The sequence below is a fragment of the Pseudophryne corroboree genome, chromosome 11 (assembly GCF_028390025.1).
Source record: "Pseudophryne corroboree isolate aPseCor3 chromosome 11, aPseCor3.hap2, whole genome shotgun sequence".
Classification (NCBI taxonomy): domain Eukaryota; kingdom Metazoa; phylum Chordata; class Amphibia; order Anura; family Myobatrachidae; genus Pseudophryne; species Pseudophryne corroboree.
The window spans coordinates 19976912-20000512 of record NC_086454.1 but is presented as its reverse complement, the minus strand read 5'-3'; the positions used below and the strand labels follow the sequence as shown (position 1 = coordinate 20000512).

Here is a 23601-nt window from a genome sequence, read left to right as displayed (position 1 = left end):
TACCCTAATACTGACCCAGTGCTCATACCTATGTCATACCTCCCAACATGACCTCTCCAGGAGGACACAATGCTCTGCGCCTGCACTTCCCTCTTACTGTATGATTACCATCACCTGTGCTGTACCCTAATACTGACCCAGTGCTCATACCTATGTCATACCTCCCAACATGACCCTCTCCAGGAGGACACAATGCTCTGCTCCTGCTCTTCCCTCTTACTGTATGATTGCCATCACCTGTGCTGTACCCTAATACTGACCCAGTGCTCATACCTATGTCATACCTCCCAACATGACCCTCTCCAGGAGGATACAATGCTCTGCTCCTGCTCTTCCCTCTTACTGTATGATTACCATCACCTGTGCTGTACCCTAATACTGATCCACTGCTCATACCTATGTCATACCTCCCAACATGACCCTCTCCATGAGGACACAATGCTCTGCTCCTGCTCTTCCCTCTTACTGTATGATTACCATTACCTGTGCTGTACCCTAATACTGACCCAGTGCTCATACCTATGTCATACCTCCCAACATGACCTCTCCAGGAGGACACAATGCTCTGCTTCTGCTCTTCACTCTTACTGTATGATTACCATCACCTGTGCTGTATCCTAATACTGACCCAGTGCTCATACCTATGTCATATCTCCCAACATGACCTCTCCAGGAGGACACAATGCTCTGCTCTGCACTTCCCTCTTACTGTATGATAGCCGGCACCTGTGTTGTACAGGGTAATGGATAAGAAAGGTGTTTCAGCACAGGTGATGGTAATCATACATTCAGAGGGAAGTCCAGGAGCAGAGCATTCTGTCCTCCTGGAGAGGTCATGTTGGGAGGTATGCCACCACTATTACTAGCCTATTACTGTATCACCAGTATCACTATTACTGCTCTACTTCACCATCATTCACCAGTATCACTATTACTGGCCTGTTACTATCACCACCAGTATCACTATTACTGCTCTGTTACTATCACCACCATTCACCAGTATCACTATTACTGTCCTTTTACGATCACCACCAGTATCACTATTACTGCTCTGTTACTTCACTATCATTCACCAGTATCACTGTTACTGGCCTGTTACTATCACCACCAGTATCACTATTACTGCTCTATTACTTCACCACCATTCACCAGTATCACTATTAATGGCCTGTTACTATCACCACCAGTATCACTATTACTGGCCTATTACTATCACCACCAGTATCACTATTACTGGCCTATTACTATCACCACCAGTATCACTGTGACTGTTCTGTTACTGTCACCACCGTTCACCAGTATCACTGTGACTGTTCTGTTACTGTCACCACCATTCACCAGTATCACTGTTATGGTCACCACCAGTATCACTATCACTGCTCTGTTACTTCACCATAATTCACCAGTATCACTATTACTGGCCTATTACTATCACCACCAGTATCACTATTACTGGCCTGTTACTATTACCACCAGTATCACTATTACTGCTCTGTTACTATCACCACCATTCACCAGTATCACTATTACTGGCCTTTTACTATCACCACCAGTATCACTATTACTGGTGCTCTGTTACTTCACCATCATTCACCAGTATCACTATTACTGCTCTATTACTTCACCATCATTCACCAATATCACTATTACTGGCCTGTTACTATAACCACCAGTATCACTATTACTGCTCTATTACTTCACCATCATTCACCAGTATCACTATTAATGGCCTGTTACTATCACCACCGGTATCACTATTACTGGCCTGTTACTATCACCACCAGTATCACTATTATTGCTCTGTTACTGTCACCACCAATATCACTATTATTGCTCTGTTACTCTCATCACCAGTATCACTATTACTGCTCTGTTACTGTCACCACCAGTATCACTATTACTGCTGTTACTCTCATCACCAGTATAAGTATTACTGCTGTGCTGTCACCACGAGTATCACTATTATTGCACTGTTACTGACACCACCAGTATCACTATTATCAGTATCACCACGCAGCCATGAATAGTGAGCAACTCATGTAACACGCTCAGAACGCAGCCATGAATATTGAGTAACTCAGGCTACACGCCCACGGTGCAACCATGAATAGTGAGCAACTCAGGCCACACGCTCACAATGCAGCCACGAATAGTGAGTAACTCAGACTACATGCTCACAATGCATCCACGAATAGTGAGTAACTCAGACTACATGCTCACATTGCAGCCACGAATAGTGAGTAACTTGAATAGTGAGTAACTCAGACTACATGCTCACAATGCAGCCACGAATAGTGAGTAACTCAGGTTACACACCCACCACGCAGCCATGAATAGTGAGCAACTCAGGGTACACGCCCACAGTGCAGCCAGGAATAGTGAGCAACTCAGGCTACACGCCCACAGTGCAGCCAGGAATAGTGAGTAACTCAGGCTATACGCCCATGACGCAGCCACGAATAGTGAGTAACTTAGGCTACATGCCCACAATGCAGCCACGAATAGTGAGTAACTCAGGCTACACGCCCACAGTGCAGCCACAAATAGTGAGGAACTCAGACTACATGCCCACAATGCAGCCACGAATAGTGAGTAACTCAGGCTATACGCCCATGACGCAGCCACGAATAGTGAGTAACTCAGGCTACATGCCCACAATGCAGCCACGAATAGTGAGTAACTCAGGCTACACGCCCACAGTGCAGCCACAAATAGTGAGGAATTCAGACTACATGCCCACAATGCAGCAACGAATAGCGAGTAACTCAGGTTACACGCCCACCACGCAGCAATGAATAGTGAGCAACTCAGGCCACACACTCACGGTGTAGCCACGAATAGTGAGTAACTCAGGCTATACGCCCATGACGCAGCCACGAATATTACATAATTTAGACTATATGCCCATGATACAGCCACGAGTTCGCATTGTTGCTGCCTGATACCCTCCCTGCAATGTCTGTTTAGTGTCTGTAGGGATGCGGCAGAGATTCTTGCACAAGTTGCGTATGCAGCCCGGGATGCGCAATCACTAGATGCGGCCGCATACGGTACATTGCTTCTCCTGAGAATCAGGCGCCTTCCTATTACAGTAACAGTGCGAGTGTATGACGGCTGTATTGTAATGTCGGTAGTGAGAACGCGTTCCCTTCTCTGTCCACAGTATAAATTCCGAGACCTGACCACCGAGGAGTTAAAGGATGTTCACAGAATGTATCCAAACTTCACTTACTCCATGGACACCTACAGTAAGTTTCATTCCAGTGGACATGGCTCCTAACAGGGCAGAAGCCGGAGCCAGTCCTGGCGCTGCGTTTATTACCCCCAGTGGGTTCCCACCTGCGCTACCCGCTGCCTCCTCGCCCTGCTGTCAGCGCTGCCCGGACTACTGATTGCCTTTCAGTAACAGTGGACGCCCAAAGGGTCGCCCGAAGGTGGGGAACCCCTTTATGTCACTACTGGGGGTCACCAGCCTGTGTAACACTATGCCCGCTGCAGTGGAATCAGTATGTGATGGGTAAAAGTTTTTCTTTTATTGTTTATTTTCAGCTTTTAAGGACGGTTCTCAGAAGGATCTGCTGAACCTCGCAGGGACCGTCCCAACCAAGTTCCAAGGTAATGTCTTCCAGTGATCCTGTGTAACTGTATAATGGGCGGGGCTGTGCACGCAGCGCAGGACGGTGGTACCGGCTACTATATAATTGTTGCCATCTGATGCTTATACAATCCTAATTAGCTTTGTAAATCTAGGGCGCGTCAGCCATCTTTTATTTCTGAATTGGGGCAACCTGATTGGGCCATGGACAGGCTACACGGGGGTGCGACCATGTCACGTTGGGACACTCATCCTCCCAAGAGTCCAGCACATCCTAAAAGCCGGGTTACCCCCTTCCTTGTATGGCAAGCACCCTCTCAGTGCTGTGCGCACCTGTTGCTGGTTAGTGTGGCAGGGATGGGGCACCTGTCAGCGGGGTACACTTACCTACTGCCCTGCAATCTGGTCCATGGTACGGCAGGACAGTCCCCTCGAGTCACACATGTCCCACCTATATACAGGACAGTTGGGGGATATGCAGCGCCTCTCTCTGTGCCTGAGGATGATGTCCAAATGTCTATATAGTACCATCTGTCAGTGCCACACTTATACAGAGGTTTATTACAGGACTGCCATATACACAAGCATTCTCCCTGACTGACACCTTACATCTTCCCGCTGCAACTCGGTATTTTCCTGAATTGTTCTTGTTGTGTACAGCTAACTGTGATATTTGTGGTACATTGGCTGAATGCCAGTTGCCCGCGTAGTGCACGTGGGTGGTGTGGGAGCAATGGCCTGCTGACACTGTGGGGTGTCAAAATGATGCCCCTACACCCCCCTCCCCGACACTGTGGGGTGCTGGGACAGTGGCTCCCCGACACTGTGGGGTGCTGGGACAATGGCCCCACGACACTGTGGGGCGCTGGGACAATGGCCCCCCGACACTGTGGGGCGCTGGGACAATGGCCCCCCGACACTGTGGGGCGCTGGGACAATGGCCCCACGACACTGTGGGGCGCTGGGACAATGGCCCCCCGACACTGTGGGGCGCTGGGACAATGGCCCCCCGACACTGTGGGGCGCTGGGACAATGGCCCCCTGACACTGTGGGGCACTGGGACAATGGCCCCCCGACACTGTGGGGCACTGGGACAATGGCCCCCCGACACTGTGGGGCGCTGGGACAATGGCCCCCCGACACTGTGGGGCGCTGGGACAATTGCCTGCTGACACAATGGCCCGCTGAGTACACACATCTATGTACTGTATGTTTAATATGGTAACATTCTGTTTTCAAGGTAACTCGTACAATATCCCCATCTGCCTGTGGCTGTTGGACTCCCACCCCTTTGCTCCCCCACTATGTTTTCTGAAGCCGACAGAGAGCATGGGAATCCGGTTTGGGAAACACATAGACGCGCAGGGAAGGATATATTTGCCATATCTCCATGATTGGAGTCATGTAAGTACTACCTCCGAGTCCTAGCAATGTCTGACTGCTGGTAAAGCAAAACCCTATTGCCCAGAGCACTGCACATCATCCCATTGTAATTATTATTGTGTGCACTGCGGATCTGTCACATGGCTCTGCCCAGTCATGTGACGCGTTTCACCCTGTAAATAACTAACCAGACTGGTGTTTCCGGTTTTAGCTTGTGATGTACGGCTGACAGGGACAATTGCACATTTAGATCTAAATACAGTAAACTCCTAATTGCAATCACTACAGTCTCCTTTGACTAAATATTTACCTCTGAAATTCCTTTAAAGAAAGATCACACAGTAGTTTAAAGGCTCTGGGGAACCATGGTAAACGGGCTCAGCGCCAGGGAGGTCATACCAGCATCCTGTGGCCTGGTCCTGAGGCACATGCAGTCCTGCTGTTCACGTAGTCCAGCCATTATTTGCTTCTGCGTATGTCCAAAAAACATCTAGGTGCACAGCCGCTTCTGGGTGGCCAAAGTGCAGGCGGAGTGCTGATGGTGCACACAATGGTGGCGTCTAAAGATTTACTGACAGAGTTACAGCGCGCATGGACGCAGAAAGTGGGCATGTCAGTCCTTGCACATTCAGACGCAGGCTTCAGAAACTAGCATCGCCGTATTATAGCTCCCGCAACTTCACCAACAGACACTAGAGTGGTCGCAGTAGTGTCCACTTCTGAATCACGTCATTGCTGTTTAATCTGAATATAAAAATAAATTAGATCCAAAAGTGCATTTGTCACCTACTTAGAACAGAGACAGTCAGTGACATCACTGAAAGTGCAGCCTATCCAGTCACTAGGAGCCAGTGACATCACTGAGAGTGCAGCCTATCCAGTCACTAGGAGCCAGTGACATCACTGAGAGTGCAGCCTATCCAGTCACTAGGAGCCAGTGACATCACTGAGAGTGCAGGGAATCCAGTCACCAGGAGCCAGTGACATCACTGAGAGTGCAACCTATCCAGTCACTAGGAGCCAGTGACATCACTGAGAGTGCAGCCTATCCAGTCACTAGGAGCCAGTGACATCACTGAGAGTGCAGGGAATCCAGTCACCAGGAGCCAGTGACATCACTGAGAGTGCAGCCTATCCAGTCACCAGAAGCCAGTGACATCACTGAGAGTGCAGCCTATCCAGTCACCAGGAGCCAGTGACATCACTGAGAGTGCAGCCTATCCAGTCACTAGGAGTCAGTGACATCACTGAAAGTGCAGCCTATCCAGTCACTAGGAGCCAGTAACATCACTGAGAGTGCAGCCTATCCAGTCACTAGGAGCCAGTGACATCACTGAGAGTGCAGGGAATCCAGTCACCAGGAGCCAGTGACATCACTGAGAGTGCAGGGAATCCAGTCACCAGGAGCCAGTGACATCACGGAGAGTGCAGCCTATCCAGTCACCAGGAGCCAGTGACATCACGGAGAGTGCAGCCTATCCAGTCACCAGGAGCCAGTGACATCACGGAGAGTGCAGCCTATCCAGTCACCAGGAGCCAGTGACATCACGGAGAGTGCAGCCTATCCAGTCACCAGGAGCCAGTGACATCACGGAGAGTGCAGCCTATCCAGTCACTAGGAGCCAGTGACATCACTAAGAGTGCAGTGAATCCAGTCACCAGGAGCCAGTGACATCACTGAGAGTGCAACCTATCCAGTCACTAGGAGCCAGTGACATCACTGAGAGTGCAACCTATCCAGTCACTAGGAGCCAGTGACATCACTGAGAGTGCAACATATCCAGTCACTAGGACCCAGTGACATCACTGAGAGTGCAGCCTATCCAGTCACTAGGAGCCAGTGACATCACTGAGAGTGCAGGGAATCCAGTCACCAGGAGCCAGTGACATCACTGAGAGTGCAACCTATCCAGTCACTAGGAGTCAGTGACATCACTGAGAGTGCAACCTATCCAGTCACTAGGAGCCAGTGACATCACTGAGAGTGCAACCTATCCAGTCACTAGGAGCCAGTGACATCACTGAGAGTGCAACCTATCCAGTCACTAGGCACCAGTGACATCACTGAGAGTGCAGAATATCCAGTCACTAGGAAGCAGCAAGATACAGGTCCATAAATATTGGGACATTGACACAATTCTAATATTTTGGGCTCTATACAACACCACAATGGATTTGAAATGAAACAGACAAGATGTGCATTAACTGCAGCCTTTCCACTTTAATTTGAGGGTATTTACATCCAAGTCAGGTGAACGGTGTGGGAATTACAACGGTTTCTATATGTGCCTCCCACTTGTTAAGGGACCAAAAGTAATGGGACAATCGACTCAAAAGCTATTTCATGGACAGGAGTGGGCTATTCCCTCGTTATTTCATCATCAATTAAGCAGGTAAAAGGTCTGGAGTAGATTCCAGGTGTGACATTTGCATTTGGAATCTGTTGCTGTCGACTCTCAGTATGAGATCCAAAGAGCTGCCACTATCAGTGAAGCAAGCCATCATTAGGCTGAAAAATCAAAACAAACCCATCAGAGAGATAGCAAAAACATTAGGTGCGGCCAAATCAACTGTTTGGAACATACTTAAAAAGAAAAAACGCACCGGAGCGCTCAGCAACACCAAAAGACCCGGAAGACCACGGAAACCAACTGTGGTAGATTACAGAAGAATTATTTACCTGGTGAAGAAAAACCCCTTCACAATAGTTGCCAAGATCAAGAACACTCTCCAGGAGGTAGGTGTATATGTGTCAAAGTCAACAATCAAAAGAAGACTTCACAAGAGTGAATATAGAGGGTTCACCACAAGATGTAAACCATTGGTGAGCCACAAAAACAGGAAGACCAGATTAGAATTTGCCAAACAACATCTAAAAAAGCCTTTACAGTTCTGGAACAACATCCTATGGACAGATGAGACAAAGATCAACTTGTACCAGAGTGATGGGAAGAGAAGAGTATGGAGAAGGAAAGGAACTGCTGATGATCCAAAACATACCACCTCATCAGTGAAGCATGGCGGTGGTAGAGTCATGGAGTGGGCATGTATGGCTGCCAATGGACAAAAGCAGCAGGATGAATTCTGAAGTGTTTCGGGCAATTTTATCTGCTCATATTGAGTCAAATGCTTCAGAACTCATTGGACGGCGCTTCACAGTGCAGATGGACAATGACCCGCAGCATACTGCGAAAGCCGCCAAAGAGTTTTTTTTAAGGCAAATAAGTGAAATCTTATGCAATGGCCAAGTCAATCACCTGACCTGAATCCAATTGAGCATGCATTTCACTTGATGAAGACAAAACTGAAGGGAAAATGCCCCAAGAACAAGCAGGAATTGAAGACATTTGCAGTAGAGGCTTGGCAGAGCATCACCAGGGATGAAACCCAGCGTCTGTCTATGCGTTCTAGACTTCAGGTTGTAATTGACTGCAAAGTATTAAAAAGTGAAAGTTTGATTTAGGATTGTTTAGTTTGTCATTACTTTTGGTCCCTTAAAAAGTGGGAGGCACATATTGAAACCGTTGTAATTCCTACACCGTTCACCTGATTTGGATGTGGTTAAAGCATATCTTGTTTGTTTCATTTCAAATCCATTGTGGTGTATAGCGCCCAAAATATGAGAATTGTGTCTATGACCCAATATTTATGAACCTGAGTGTGTGTGTGTATCTATCTATCTATCTATCTATCTATCTATCTATCTATCTATCTATCTATCTATCTATCTATCTATCTATCTATCTATCTATCTATCTATCTATCTATCTATCTATCTATCTATCTATCCCAACCTATTTCCAGTCAGGAGAGCATAGTATCTCAATTATCAGAGGTTAACCTGTCACTTGAACTAAACATTGCCGAACCTCTCAGAGAGCAATAGGAGGAAAGGAGAGATAGATATTTTGACTCTTAAATGCATTAAAGGAAAGCTTGGTAGTCAGCAGCTGATTATCTGCGGTGTAAAGGGCACCGACAGCTCTCCCAGTGACCTTAAGTGTTGTGCGAAAATCTTTACCTTTTTACCTCAAAGGTGGAGCCCTAAGGAGAGCGAGAAGCTAAGCAAAGAGACCTAGGGCTCTTTGGAATAGAGTCAGCCTATCCCTTCAAGCCTTACATATGTAACATACAGCGGCCGGAGCTTGGCCTGTCGCCCCAACATTTACAGCACTGAGCAGGCCAGCATCAGAGGCAGGACGGGGCAGAGAAGGAGGCGGATTATTCTCCTCAGTGCCAGCAGTTACACCACTGAGCAGGGCAGCATCAGAGGTGGGACGGGGCAGAGAAGGAGGTGGATTATTCTCCTCAGCACCAACAGTTACAGCACTGAGCAGGGCAGCATCAGAGGCAGGATGGGGCAGAGAAGGAGGCAGATTATTCTCCTCAGCACCAGAGGTTACAGCACTGAGCAGGACAGCATCAGAGGCGGGACGGGGCAGAGAAGGAGGCGGATTATTCTCCTCAGCACCAGCAGTTACAGCATTGAGCAGGGCAGCATCAGAGGCAGGACAGGGCAGAGAAGGAGGCGGATTATTCTCCTCAGCACCAGAGGTTACAGCACTGAGCAGGGCAGCATCAGAGGCGGGACGGGGCAGAGAAGGAGGCGGATTATTCTCCTCAGCACCAGCAGTTACAGCACTGAGCAGGGCAGCATCAGAGGCGGGATGGGGCAGAGGAGGCGGATTATACTCAGCACCAGCAGTTACAGCACTGAGCAGGACAGCATCAGAGGCGGGATGGGGCAGAGAAGGAGGCGGATTATTCTCCTCAGCACCAGCAGGTACAGCACTGAGCAGGGCAGCATCAGAGGTGGGACGGGGCAGAGAAGGAGGCGGATTATTCTCCTCAGCACCAGCATGTACAGCACTGAGCAAGGCAGCATCAGAGGCGGGACAGGGCAGAGAAGAAGGCGGATTATTCTCCTCAGAACTGAGCAGGGCAGCATCAGAGGTGGGATGGGGCAGAGGAGGAGGATTATACTCAGCACCAGCAGTTACAGCACTGAGCAGGACAGCATCAGAGGCGGGACGGGGTAGAGAAGGAGGCAGATTATTCTCCTCAGCACCAACAGTTACAGCACTGAGCAGGGCAGCATCAGAGGCGGGATGTGGCAGAGAAGGAGGCGGATTATTCTCCTCAGCACCAGCAGTTACAGCACTGAGCAGGAGGACAGCATCAGAGGCGGGACGGGGCAGAGAAGGAGGCGGATTATTCTCCTGAGCACCAGCAGTAACAGCACTGAGCAGGGCAGCATCAGAGGCAGGACGGGGCACAGAAGGAGGAGGATTATTCTCCTCAGCACCAGCATGAACAGCACTGAGCAGGGCAGCATCAGAGGCGGGACGGGGCAGAGAAGGAGGCGGATTATTCTCCTCAGCACCAGCCATTACAGCACTGAGCAGGGCAGCATCAGAGGCAGGACGGGGCAGAGAAGGAGGCGGATTATTCTCCTAAACACCAATAGTTACAGCACTGAGCAGGGCAGCATCAGAGGTGGGACGGGGCAGGGAAGGAGGAGGATTATCCTCCTCAGCACCAGCAGTTACAGCACTGAGTAGGACCGCATCAGAGGCGGGACGGGGCAGAGAAGGAGGCGGATTATTCTCAGCACCAACAGTTAAAGCACTGAGCAGGGTAGCATCAGAGGCGGGACGAGGCAGAGAAGGAGGCGGATTATTCTCCTCAGCACCAACAGTTACAGCACTGAGCAGGGCAGCATCAGAGGCGGGACGGGGAAGAGGAAGAGGCGGATTATTCTCCTCAGTGCCAGCAGTTACAGCACTGAGCAGGACAGCATCCGAGGCGGGACGAGGCAGAGAAGGAGGCGGATTATTCTCCTCAGCACCAGCAGTTATAGCACTGAGCAGGGCAGCATTAGAGGCGGGACGGGGCAGAGAAGGAGGCGGATTATTCTCCTCAGCACCAGCAGTTACAGCACTGAGCAGGACAGCATCAGAGGCGGGACGGGGCAGAGAAGGAGGCGGATTATTCTCCTCAGCACCAGCAGTTACAGCACTGAGCAGGACAGCATCAGAGGCGGGACGAGGCAGAGAAGGAGGCGGATTATTCTCCTCAGCACCAGCAGTTATAGCACTGAGCAGGACAGCATCAGAGGCGGGACGGGGCAGAGAAGGAGGCGGATTATTCTCCTCGGCACCAGCATGGACAGCACTGAGCAGGGCAGCATCAGAGGCGGGACGGGGCAGAGAAGGAGGCAGATTATTATCCTCAGCACCAGCATTTACAGCACTGAGCAGGGCAGCATCAGAGGCGGGATGTGGCAGAGAAGGAGGCGGATTATTCTCAGCACCAACAGTTACAGCACTGAGCAGGGCAGCATCAGAGGCGGGACGGGGCAGAGAAGGAGGAGGATTATTCTCCTCAGCACCAGCAGTTACAGCACTGAGCAGGGCAGCATCAGAGGCGGGATGTGGCAGAGAAGGAGGCGGATTATTCTCCTCAGCACCAGCAGTTACAGCACTGAGCAGGAGGACAGCATCAGAGGCGGGACGGGGCAGAGAAGGAGGCGGATTATTCTCAGCACCAACAGTTACAGCACTGAGCAGGGCAGCATCAGAGGAGGGATGGGGCAGAGAAGGAGGCGGATTATTCTCCTCGGCACCAACAGTTACAGCACTGAGCAGGGCAGGATGGGGCAGAGAAGGTGGCGGATTATTCTTCTCAGCACCAACATGTACAGCACTGAGCAGGGCAGCATCAGAGGTGGCACGGGGCAGAGGAAGAGGCGGATAATTCTCCTCAGTGCCAGCAGTTACAGCACTGAGCAGGGCAGCATCAGAGGCGGGACGAGGCAGAGAAGGAGGCGGATTATTCTCCTCAGCACCAACAGTTACAGCACTGAGCAGGGCAGCATCAGAGGCGGGATGGGGCAGAGAAGGAGGCGGATTATTCTCCTCAGCACCAGCATGTACAGCACTGAGCAGAGCAGCATCAGAGGCGGGACGGGGCAGAGAAGGAGGCGGATTATTCTCCTCAGCACCAGCATGTACAGCACTGAACAGAGCAGCATCAGAGGCGGGACGGGGCAGAGAAGGAGGCGGATTATTCTCAACGCCAGCAGTTACAGCACTGAGCAGGGCAGCATCAGGGGCAGAGAAGGAGGCGGATTATTCTCCTCAGTGCCAGCAGTTACAGCATTGAGCAGGGCAGCATCAGAGGCGGGACGGGGCAGAGAAGGAGGCGGATTATTCTCCTCAGCACCAGCAGTTACAGCATTGAGCAGGGCAGCATCAGAGGCGGGACGGGGCAGAGAAGGAGGCGGATTATTCTCCTCAGCACCAGCATGTACAGCACTGAGCAGAGCAGCATCAGAGGCGGGACGGGGCAGAGAAGGAGGCGGATTATTCTCCTCAGCACCAGCATGTACAGCACTGAGCAGAGCAGCATCAGAGGCGGGACGGGGCAGAGAAGGAGGCGGATTATTCTCCTCAGCACCAGCATGTACAGCACTGAACAGAGCAGCATCAGAGGCGGGACGGGGCAGAGAAGGAGGCGGATTATTCTCCTCAGCACCAGCATGTACAGCACTGAGCAGAGCAGCATCAGAGGCGGGACGGGGCAGAGAAGGAGGCGGATTATTCTCCTCAGCACCAGCATGTACAGCACTGAGCAGAGCAGCATCAGAGGTAGGACGGGGCAGAGAAGGAGGAGGATTATTCTCCTCAGCACCAGCAGTTACAGCATTGAGCAGGGCAGCATCAGAGGCAGGACAGGGCAGAGAAGGAGGCGGATTATTCTCCTCAGCGCCAGCAGTTACAGCATTGAGCAGGGCAGCATCAGAGGCGGGACGGGGCAGAGAAGGAGGCGGATTATTCTCCTCAGCACCAGCAGTTACAGCACTGAGCAGGACGGGGCAGAGAAGGAGGCGGATTATTCTCCTCAGCACCAGCATGTACAGCACTGAGCAGAGCAGCATCAGAGGTGGGACGGGGCAGAGAAGGAGGCAGATTATTCTCCTCAGCACCAGCAGTTACAGCACTGAGCAGGACGGGGCAGAGAAGGAGGCGGATTATTCTCCTCCGCACCAGCATGTACAGCACTGAGCAGAGCAGCATCAGAGGCGGGACGGGGCAGAGAAGGAGGCGGATTATTCTCCTCAGCACCAGCATGTACAGCACTGAGCAGGGCAGCATCAGAGGCGGGACGGGGCAGAGAAGGAGGCGGATTATTCTCCTCAGCACCAGCATGTACAGCACTGAGCAGGGCAGCATCAGAGGCGGGACGGGGCAGAGAAGGAGGCGGATTATTCTCCTCGGCACCAGCATGTACAGCACTGAGCAGGGCAGCATCAGAGGCGGGACGGGGCAGAGAAGGAGGCGGATTATTCTCCTCAGCACCAGCATGTACAGCACTGAGCAGGGCAGCATCAGAGGCAGGACGGGGCAGAGAAGGAGGCGGATTTTTCTCCTCAGTGCCAGCCTTTTGACAGCATCAATATGGGAAAGGCCTGCGCGGAGGTGCGATCTGACAAAGATTGGCAGCGGCGGGATGTCCTGTTGGAAGTCTAATTAGTTTACCAGGAAGTCCTTCAAAATGAAAGTTATACGCACGGAAACACTTGAAATTCCGTAGCAAAGCACGGGTATTCAGCTAGTGTATGATATAGCTGGTATTTATTGAATTGATTGGCTGTAGTCTTGTGAATAATTATTCAGCATACATAATGATTTCCCTAATTCTAGTGTCAGACTGGTTAACTCCTCATAATGTAAATGATAGATACACTTTGACACCATTCATTTTTATAAATAAAAAATTTCTCCCAAAAATATTTTTTTTTTTGTTTTGGATACAGTTCATTTAAATGAAATCAACTATAACGATCTATCTTTACCAGTCCCACATTACCCCCTAACTGATGGTCCAGCCCTGTGATCCCCTCTCCTCCTAGGGTGGATCTCCCACCTGAACTCCCCATAGGTATGAATGGGGAGGTCATACAGACCATAGACAAGTGTTGGGTGCTGTATTCTGGAGATAGGACAGAGGAGATGTATCGCGGTGCTGGACCACTCAACCCTTCTGTGTCCCTGCTGGGCCAGGATAAATGTACATATGTATATACGGTATATGTTTGTATATGTCACTTTGTTAGCCGTGTGACTGATGTGTTACAATGTAACATATTACCTCTTTCAGCCCAAGTCTACAATCATTGGGCTGATTAAAGAAATGGGGGTGAAGTTTGAGGAGGAGCTCCCCCTGTATTCCATCTCAGCTGCGGACGCCGCCAGACAGAAGGAGCTGCTCTCGTTCATCTCTCGGGTCACGGACGGTAAGAGCGAGATGGGAAATCTGGGATTTCCCCCCCGAGTTATGGGTGCTACCTCTCCCATGAACCTGTTCCTAATCACCCACCATAAAATTGGTGGAGCTAGGATCTGTTCTTAGCTGCTGTGTGATGTGGCGCCCTGGCTCTCCCGCTGCTGTCGCTGGTCACCAGGATTGCGGAGCGGCAGGAACACATACTGGTTGTAGAGGGCTGCGGGACACGTTTACAAGCACATGAGCCTTATGTTCTGTGTGTTGTGTTACATTTCCAGGTGTGTCCAGCATAGATGTGAGCTCTCCGAGCAAGGGTAAAGTGACGGTGGTGGGAGCCGGAGACCTGGCTATGGCTTGTCTACTGGCCATATCCGCTAAGGTAAGCCCAATAGTGCTAATGTATATGTGAATTGCCAGTGCTGGAATGTTCCATGCAGAAACAAGGGTTTGTCTGGTAACTTTGGTACCCAAACCCACAAGCACACAAACTTCACCAACGTTGTGGGTAGTCTTTCCTGTGACCGTTTATACAGATGGAGCATCACTCAGCTAGCCTTCTCTGCTGCACCTAGGTGCACCAAGGCTTATTAGCATAATCCTTTCATCTATTGTTCTCAGCTGCAATACAATACAGAGAGAACAATACAGCAGGGGAGTAAGTCCGACTGCCCTGGCTTAATTAATCCTATTAAAGGGAGAGATAAGCAGGGCTCCATCTGTAGTACCTCTTTTTGGTACATGCCCTCGGAGTCAGAGGACTGTTTTATTTTCAGTCATTATCGTCTGCTTGTCCACGTTTAACTAGATGAAGCGGGCGAGGTTATCTGCCGTCAAATTCTATGTTTCCATGTAAGGTAGAACACCTTGTGGTCAATCTGATCCATCAGCATGTCCACAGCAGCACAAAGTGTTTCAGGAGACGAGTGAGCTGATCTTGTGGGTGGCAGATACATGTACATCATTGCGATATGTTAGAAAGAGTGGGTGGTATCATTATACTGCCTATTATGGCTTGTCTCCTGCATGCTCCGTATCGGCCCTGCAGTCTGAGAACATGCAGAAATTACAGTATCTTGGTGATTGGCTAATGCTGTTTGCGGCAAAGTCATTGGTGTTTGGGTCACGACATCAGCTGTTTTCTCCCTAGAGAGCTGCCGACAAACTGGTTCTTCTTGATGTCAGTGACGGAGGATCCAAAGGCGGAGGCGCAACGGACTTGGAGATTTTCGGCATTCCGAACGTGGAAGTTAGTAAAGGTACCTGACCTGTACGCTTACTCTCCCGTTTAAATTCGCAAGATAAAATGAATTACTTTCATGTGCAAAGATTTAATTAGCTTTTAACTAAAGCACTGTTTCAAAAACGGCTGTTTTTTATTATTATTTTCTCTATCAACAGTTTGCTAAAGTGGTACCGCCATGGGCTCTAATGTAGCACCAATGCTTGTGAACATATATCCATCTAAACAGAAACCTATATTAATGGTGGCACAAGAGTATTTATTACAATAAAACGGAATGACAGGAGCGCTTAAATGTATCAAATAAAAATAATAATAATAATAATAATAAAAAATTGCAGACACCTGTGGAAAAAGAAATGGTTAATGAGCAATGTTTACAGCACTTTCGTGCTGGTGTGAAAAGTCCTGTGCGGGAGTCCCTTTATAGATGCCGGCGCTGCGGTCCGTACTGCGGCTGCAGTGGGAAAGTCTATCTAACTAACTTTCCCTAGTGCTGCCTACCTTTAGTCACGTCCAGACTGTGTTTCTTTCTTGTGGATCGCGTCCTGCCGGCTGGTCCCGATGCTGGTACACGCGCTCCCGTCTTCACACCCGTTTGATGACGCGGGATGACGTCAGGGCTTCACTCGTTAATTCTTTGCCAACGCGTTTCGGATTTGCTGGTCCTTAATCCTGGCGTCATCCCGCCTGCGCCAAACGGGTGTGAAGACGGGAGCGCGTGTACCAGCATCGGGACCAGCCGGCAGGACGCGATCCACAAGAAAGAAACACAGTCTGGACGTGACTAAAGGTAGGCAGCACTAGGGAAAGTTAGTTAGATAGACTTTCCCACTGCAGCCGCAGTGCGGACCGCAGCGCCGGCATCTATAAAGGGACTCCCGCACAGGACTTTTCACACCAGCACGAAAGTGCTGTAAACATTGCTCATTAACCATTTCTTTTTCCACAGGTGTTTGCAATTTTTTATTATTATTATTTTTATTTTTATTATTTTTATTTGATACATTTAAGCGCTCCTGTCATTCCGTTTTATTGTTATCAATTTTTTAAAGGAGCAGCTCCACAAAACTTTCAAAGCGCGGGTTATCCATCATACAAGAGTATTTATTGCTGTACTGCCGCTGCATCAGCGATATAAAGGACAGACTAAATGGGCCAAGAAGTGCTTATCTGCCATCAAATTCTAGGTTTCTATCTTTTGGATTTGCTTCGGAATAGTTATTGAGTTTTTGTCAATAGACTGAATATTCATTATGCTCTAATCGGTTTACTTTCATTGTCTAGAAATGAGTCCAGTTATTTTTTAGACATCACTATTTATTTTGCAATGTGGCTGCATATTGTTGCATGCATGCAGTGTGACTGCGTTCAGTTGCATGTCTGCAATGTGGCTGCATACTGTTGCGTGCATGCATTGTAGTTGCATACTGTTGCGTGCTTGCAATGTGACTGCATACTGTTGCGTGTTTGTAATGTGGCTGTGTACTGTTGCGTACATGCAACATGGCTACATACGGTTACGTGCATGCAGTGTGGCTGCATACTATTGCGCTCTTGCAATGTGGCTGCATACTGTTGGGTGCATGCAATGTGGTCAACTTGGATGCAGCTCTGACTCAGTCCTTCAAAGTTTAAATTGAACTTGTCAATGAGTAGTCATTTTTATCCTCTGATGAAACTACTTCTATAGCTGAGGAGAAACGCGTAGGTATTGTATAAAGTTTGTGCTTTATCATCTGAAGACCCATGAATGAGCCGTGCTATTGTTTCAGTCGACTGAGGGAAATACTGTTATGGTGCCTTACTGTCTGAAACTGCTACTACTGATTCAGAATAATTCAGCAATTTAATCACAGAACAGCTCTGTAAACTATATGAGGCTGCAATATTTGGAATTGCTTGGTGTTTACTAAGGAGACCAGTGTGTTCTATGTATTTGCAAAGAATTGCTTCTCTGCCCAACTAATGTTACAGTTCAAGTGCATGTATACAAACAAACCCTATCAAACTAAAATAATCAGATTATCAAAAAAACTTTAAAAAGGGGAATTCTACTGGACAATATTCCCCTATGTGCCTCAAATACCCTATGCGTCACATGCCCCGCCAGCGTGTTCAACTATATGCTCCTTTGTGTGTCCCCATACATTGCACTATATCATAACACTTTATCACTGCACTACATTCCCCTATCCACTGCACTACATCACTATACTGCATCCCCTACATGCTACACTACATCACTACACTACATCCCCTTTTCTCTTACGTCCATAGAGGATGCTGGGGACTCCGTAAGGACCGTGGGGTATAGACGGGCTCCGCAGGAGACATGGGCACTCTAAAAGACTTTAGATGGGTGTGCACTGGCTCCTCCCTCTATGCCCCTCCTCCAGACCTCAGTTAGATCCTGTGCCCAGAGGCGACTGGATGCACTGCAGGGGAGCTCTCCTCAGTTTCTCTGAAAAATACTTTCTCTAACGTCCTAGTGGATGTTGGGGACTCCGTAAGGACCATGGGGAATAGACGGGCTCCGCAGGAGAGAGGGCACTTTAAGAAAGATTTAGTACTACTGGTGTGCACTGGCTCCTCCCTCTATGTCCCTCCTCCAGACCTCAGTTTGAATCTGTGCCCGGACGAGCTGGGTGCAACTTAGTGAGCTCTCCTGAGCTTGCTAAAAAGAAAGTATTTTGATTAGGATTTTTTATTTTCAGAGAGATCTGCTGGCAACAGACTCTCTGCTACGTGGGACAGAGGGGAGAGAAGCAGCCCTACTCACTGAAGATAGTTCCTGCTTCTTAGGCTACTGGACACCATTAGCTCCAGAGGGATCGTACACAGGAACGCACCCTTGGTCGTCCGATCCCGGAGCCGCGCCGCCGTCCCCCTCGCAGAGCCAGAAGACAGAAGCCGGCGTGAGAAGCAAGAAGACTTCGAAATCGGCGGCAGAAGACTCCAGTCTTCATATGAGGTAGCGCACAGCACTGCAGCTGTGCGCCATTGCTCCCACACTAAACCCACATACTCCGGTCACTGTAGGGTGCAGGGCGCAGGGAGAGGCGCCCTGGGCAGCAATTGGGAACCTCTTGGCAAAAAGCAGCATATATACAGTTGGGCACTGTATATATGCATGAGCCCCCGCCATTATTTTACACACAAAACGCGGGACAGAAGCCCGCCGCTGAGGGGGCGGGGCTTCTTCCTCAGCACTCACCAGCGCCATTTTCTCTCCACAGCTCTGCTGAGAGGAAGCTCCCCAGGCTCTCCCCTGCAGACTCACGGTAGAAAGGGTAAAAAGAGAGGGGGGGCACATAAATTTGGCGCAAAAACAGTTTATACAGCAGCTACTGGGTTAACACTAAGTTACTGTGTTATTCCTGGGTTATATAGCGCTGGGGTGTGTGCTGGCATACTCTCTCTCTGTCTCTCCAAAAGGCCTTGTGGGGGAACTGTCTTTGAATAGAGCATCCCCTGTGTGTGTGGTGTGTCGGTACGCTTGTGTCGGCATGTTTGACGAGTAAGGCTATGTGGAAACAGAGCGGGTACAAATGAATGTGGGGTCGCCGCCGACGGCGCCGATACCCGATTGGATGGATATGTGGAAGGTTTTAAATGATAATGTTAATTCCTTGCATAAAAGGTTGGATAAAGCTGAAGCCTTGGGACAGTCAGGGTCTCAACCCGTGCCTGATCCTACATCGCAGAGGCCGTCAGGGTCTCAGAAGCGCCCACTATCCAAAATTGTTGACACAGATATCGACACGGATTCTGACTCCAGTGTCGATGGCGATAATGCAAAGTTGCAGCCTAAAATGGCTAAAGCCATCCGCTACATGATTATAGCAAAGAAAGATGTGTTGCACATCACAGACGAAACCCCAGTCCCTGACAAGAGGGTTTATATGTATGGGGAGAAAAGGCAAGAGGTGACCTTTCCCCCTTCACATGAGTTAAATGAGTTATGTGAAAAAGCTTGGGAATCTCCAGATAGAAATGGCGTATCCCTTCCCGCCAACGGACAGGTTACGCTGGGAATCCTCCCCTAGGGTAGACAAAGCTTTAACACGCTTATCCAAGAGGGTAGCCCTGCCGTCACAGGATACGGCCACCCTTAAAGATGCTGCGGATAGAAAGCAGGAGGGTATCCTGAAGTCCATTTATACACATTCAGGTACCTTACTACGGCCGGCGATTGCGTCGGCCTGGATGTGTAGTGTTGCAGCAGCATGGACAGATACCTTATCTGAGGAACTTGATAGCTTGGACAAGGATACTATATTACTAACCCTGGGGCATATAAAAGACGCTGTCCTATATTTGAGAGATGCTCAAAGAGACGTTAGCCTACTGGGCTCGAGAATAAATGCAATGTTGATTTCTGCCAGAAGGGTCCTGTGGACTCGGCAATGGACAGGCGATGCCGACTCAAAAAGGCACATGGAGGTTTTACCTTACAAGGGTGAGGAATTGTTTGGGGACGGTCTCTCGGACCTGGTCTCCACAGCTACGGCGGGAAAGTCAAATTTTTTGCCATATGTTCCCTCACAACCTAAGAAAGCACCGTATTACCAAATGCAGTCCTTTCGATCACAAAAAGGCAAGAAAGTCAGAGGTGCGTCCTTTCTTGCCAGAGGCAGGGGTAGAGGAAAGAAGCTGCACAATACAGCTAGTTCCCAGGAACAGAAGTCCTCCCCGGTTTCCACTAATCCACCGCATGACGCTGGGGCTCCACAGGCGGAGCCAGGCCTGGTGGGGGCGCGTCTCCGAAATTTCAGCCACAAGTGGGTTCACTCACAGGTGGATCCCTGGGCTATAGAGATTGTGTCTCAGGGATACAAGCTGGAATTCGAAGTGATGCCCCCTCACCGTTACCTCAAAGCGGCCCTGCCAGCTTCCCCATAGAGAGGGAGATAGTGTTAGCTGCAATTCACAAATTGTATCTCCAGCAGGTGGTGGTAAAGGTTCCCCTCCTTCAACAGGGAAGGTGTTACTATTCGACAATGTTTGTGGTACCGAAACCGGACGGTTCGGTCAGACCCATATTGAATTTGAAATCCCTGAACATATACCTGAAAAGGTTCAAGTTCAAGATGGAATCGCTCAGAGCGGTCATCGCAAGCCTGGAGGAGGGGGATTTTATGGTGTCTCTGGACATAAAGGATGCTTACCTTCATGTCCCCATTTATCCACCTCATCAGGAGTACCTCAGATTTGTGGTACAGGATTGTCATTACCAATTCCAGACGTTGCCGTTTGGTCTCTCCACGGCACCGAGAATATTTACCAAGGTAATGGCAGAAATGATGGTGCTCCTGCGAAAGCAAGGAGTCACAATTATCCCATACTTGGACGATCTCCTCATAAAGGCGAGGTCCAGAGAGCAGTTGCTGATCAGCGTAGCACGCTCTCGGGAGGTGTTACAACAGCACGGCTGGATTCTGAATATTCCAAAGTCGCAGCTGATTCCTACGACACGTCTGCCCTTTCTGGGCATGATTCTAGACACAGACCAGAAGAAGGTTTTTCTCCCGACGGAGAAGGCTCAGGAACTCGTGACACTGGTCAGAGACCTCCTAAAACCAAAACAGGTGTCGGTGCATCATTGCACGCGAGTCCTGGGAAAGATGGTGGCGTCATACGAGGCCATTCCCTTCGGCAGGTTCCATGCGAGGACCTTTCAGTGGGATCTGTTGGACAAGTGGTCCGGATCGCATCTACAGATGCATCGGCTGATCACCCTATCCCCCAGGGCCAGGGTGTCTCTTCTGTGGTGGCTGCAGAGTGCTCACCTTCTCGAGGGCTGCAGATTCGGCATTCAGGACTGGATCCTGGTGACCACGGATGCAAGCCTCCGAGGGTGGGGGGCAGTCACACAGGGAAGAAATTTCCAGGGTCTGTGGTCAAGTCAGGAGACTTGCCTTCACATCAATATCCTGGAACTAAGGGCCATATACAACGCCCTAAGTCAAGCGGTGACCCTGCTTCAAAACCAATCGGTGCTGATTCAATCAGACAACATCACCGCAGTGGCTCATGTAAACCGCCAAGGCGGCACAAGGAGCAGGGTGGCGATGGCGGAAGCCACCAGAATTCTTCGCTGGGCGGAGAATCATGTAAGAGCACTGTCAGCAGTGTTCATTCCGGGAGTGGACAACTGGGAAGCAGACTTCCTCAGCAGGCACGACCTCCACCCGGGAGAGTGGGGACTTCACCAAGAAGTCTTCACGCAGATTGCAAATCGACGGGAACTGCCACAGGTGGACATGATGGCATCCCGCCTCAACAAAAAGCTACAGAGGTATTGCGCCAGGTCAAGAGACCCTGTAGACGCACTAGTGACACCGTGGGTGTTCCGGTTGGTTTATGTGTTTACTCCTCTTCCTCTCATACCCAAGGTGCTGAGAATCATAAGAAAAAGAGGAGTGAGAACAATACTCATTGTTCCGGATTGGCCAAGAAGGACTTGGTATCCAGAGCTGCAAGAAATGCTCACAGAGGACCGATGGCCTCTACCTCTAAGACAGGATCTGTTGCAACCGGGGCCCTGTCTGTTCCAAGACTTACCGCGGCTGCGTTTGATGGCATGGCGGTTGAATGCCGGATCCTAGCGGAAAAAGGCATTCCGGATGAGGTTATTCCTACGCTGATAAAGGCTAGGAAGGACGTGACAGCAAAACATTATCACCGTATATGGCGAAAATATGTTGCTTGGTGTGAGGCCGGGAATGCCCCTATAGAGGAATTCCAGCTGGGCCCTTTCCTTCACTTCCTACAGTCGGGAGTGACTTTGGGCCTAAAATTGGGGTCCATTAAGGTCCAGATTTCGTCCCTATCCATTTTCTTTCAAAAAGAACTGGCTTCTCTTCCTGAAGTTGAGACGTTTGTAAAGGGAGTGCTGCATATTCAGCCCCCATTTGTGCCTCCAGTGGCACCTTGGGATCTTAACGTGGTGTTGAGTTTCCTGAAATCACACTGGTTTGAACCACTTAAATCCGTGGAGTTAAAATTTCTCACGTGGAAGGTGGTCATGCTGTTAGCCTTGGCTTCAGCTAGGCGTGTGTCAGAGTTGGCGGCTTTGTCACATAAAAGCCCCTATCTGGTTTTCCATATGGACAGGGCAGATTTGAGGACCCGTCCGCAATTTCTGCCAAAAGTGGTGTCATCTTTTCATATGAACCAACCTATTGTGGTGCCTGTGGCTACTCGCGACTTGGAGGATTCCGAGTTGCTAGATGTGGTCAGGGCTTTGAAGGTTTATGTAGCCAGGACGGCGAGAGTCAGGAAAACTGATTCACTGTTTATCCTGTATGCTTCCAACAAGCTGGGTGCTCCTGCTTCAAAGCAAACTATTGCTCGCTGGATCTGTAACACGATTCAGCAGGCTCATTCTGCGGCTGGATTGCCGCTACCAAAATCAGTAAAAGCCCATTCCACAAGGAAGGTGGGCTCTTCTTGGGCGGCTGCCCGAGGGGTCTCGGCATTACAGCTTTGCCGAGCAGCAACTTGGTCGGGTTCAAACACTTTTGCAAAGTTCTACAAGTTTGATACCCTGGCTGAGGAGGACCTTGTGTTTGCTCATTCGGTGCTGCAGAGTCATCCGCACTCTCCCGCCCGTTTGGGAGCTTTGGTATAATCCCCATGGTCCTTACGGCGTCCCCAGCATCCACTAGGACGTTAGAGAAAATAAGATTTTACTTACCGGTAAATCTATTTCTCGTAGTCCGTAGTGGATGCTGGGCGCCCGTCCCAAGTGCGGACTTCTTCTGCAATACTTGTATATAGTTATTGCTTAAATAAGGGTTATGTTATGGTTGCATCAGGGTTTATCTGATGCTCTGTTGTTGTTCATACTGTTAACTGGGTAAGTTTATCACAAGTTATACGGTGTGATTGGTGTGGCTGGTATGAGTCTTACCCTGGATTCCAAAATCCTTTCCTTGTACTGTCAGCTCTTCCGGGCACAGTTTCCTTAACTGAGGTCTGGAGGAGGGACATAGAGGGAGGAGCCAGTGCACACCAGTATCCTAATTCTTTCTTAAAGTGCCCTGTCTCCTGCGGAGCCCGTCTATTCCCCATGGTCCTTACGGAGTC

At 49.7% G+C, this 23601-nt stretch overlaps 1 protein-coding gene across 1 annotated transcript in view; it reads left to right on the top strand.

Moving 5' to 3' along the window:
- UEVLD (UEV and lactate/malate dehyrogenase domains) overlaps window positions 1-23601 on the top strand; it is a 43362-nt gene that overhangs the window by 5575 nt on the left and 14186 nt on the right. The window contains exons 2-7 of the mRNA XM_063946352.1: window positions 3164-3248; window positions 3550-3615; window positions 4837-5000; window positions 14142-14277; window positions 14546-14646; window positions 15415-15523. Of these exons, the coding sequence (XP_063802422.1) occupies window positions 3164-3248; window positions 3550-3615; window positions 4837-5000; window positions 14142-14277; window positions 14546-14646; window positions 15415-15523 (661 nt within the window). The remainder of the gene's footprint in view (window positions 1-3163; window positions 3249-3549; window positions 3616-4836; window positions 5001-14141; window positions 14278-14545; window positions 14647-15414; window positions 15524-23601) is intronic.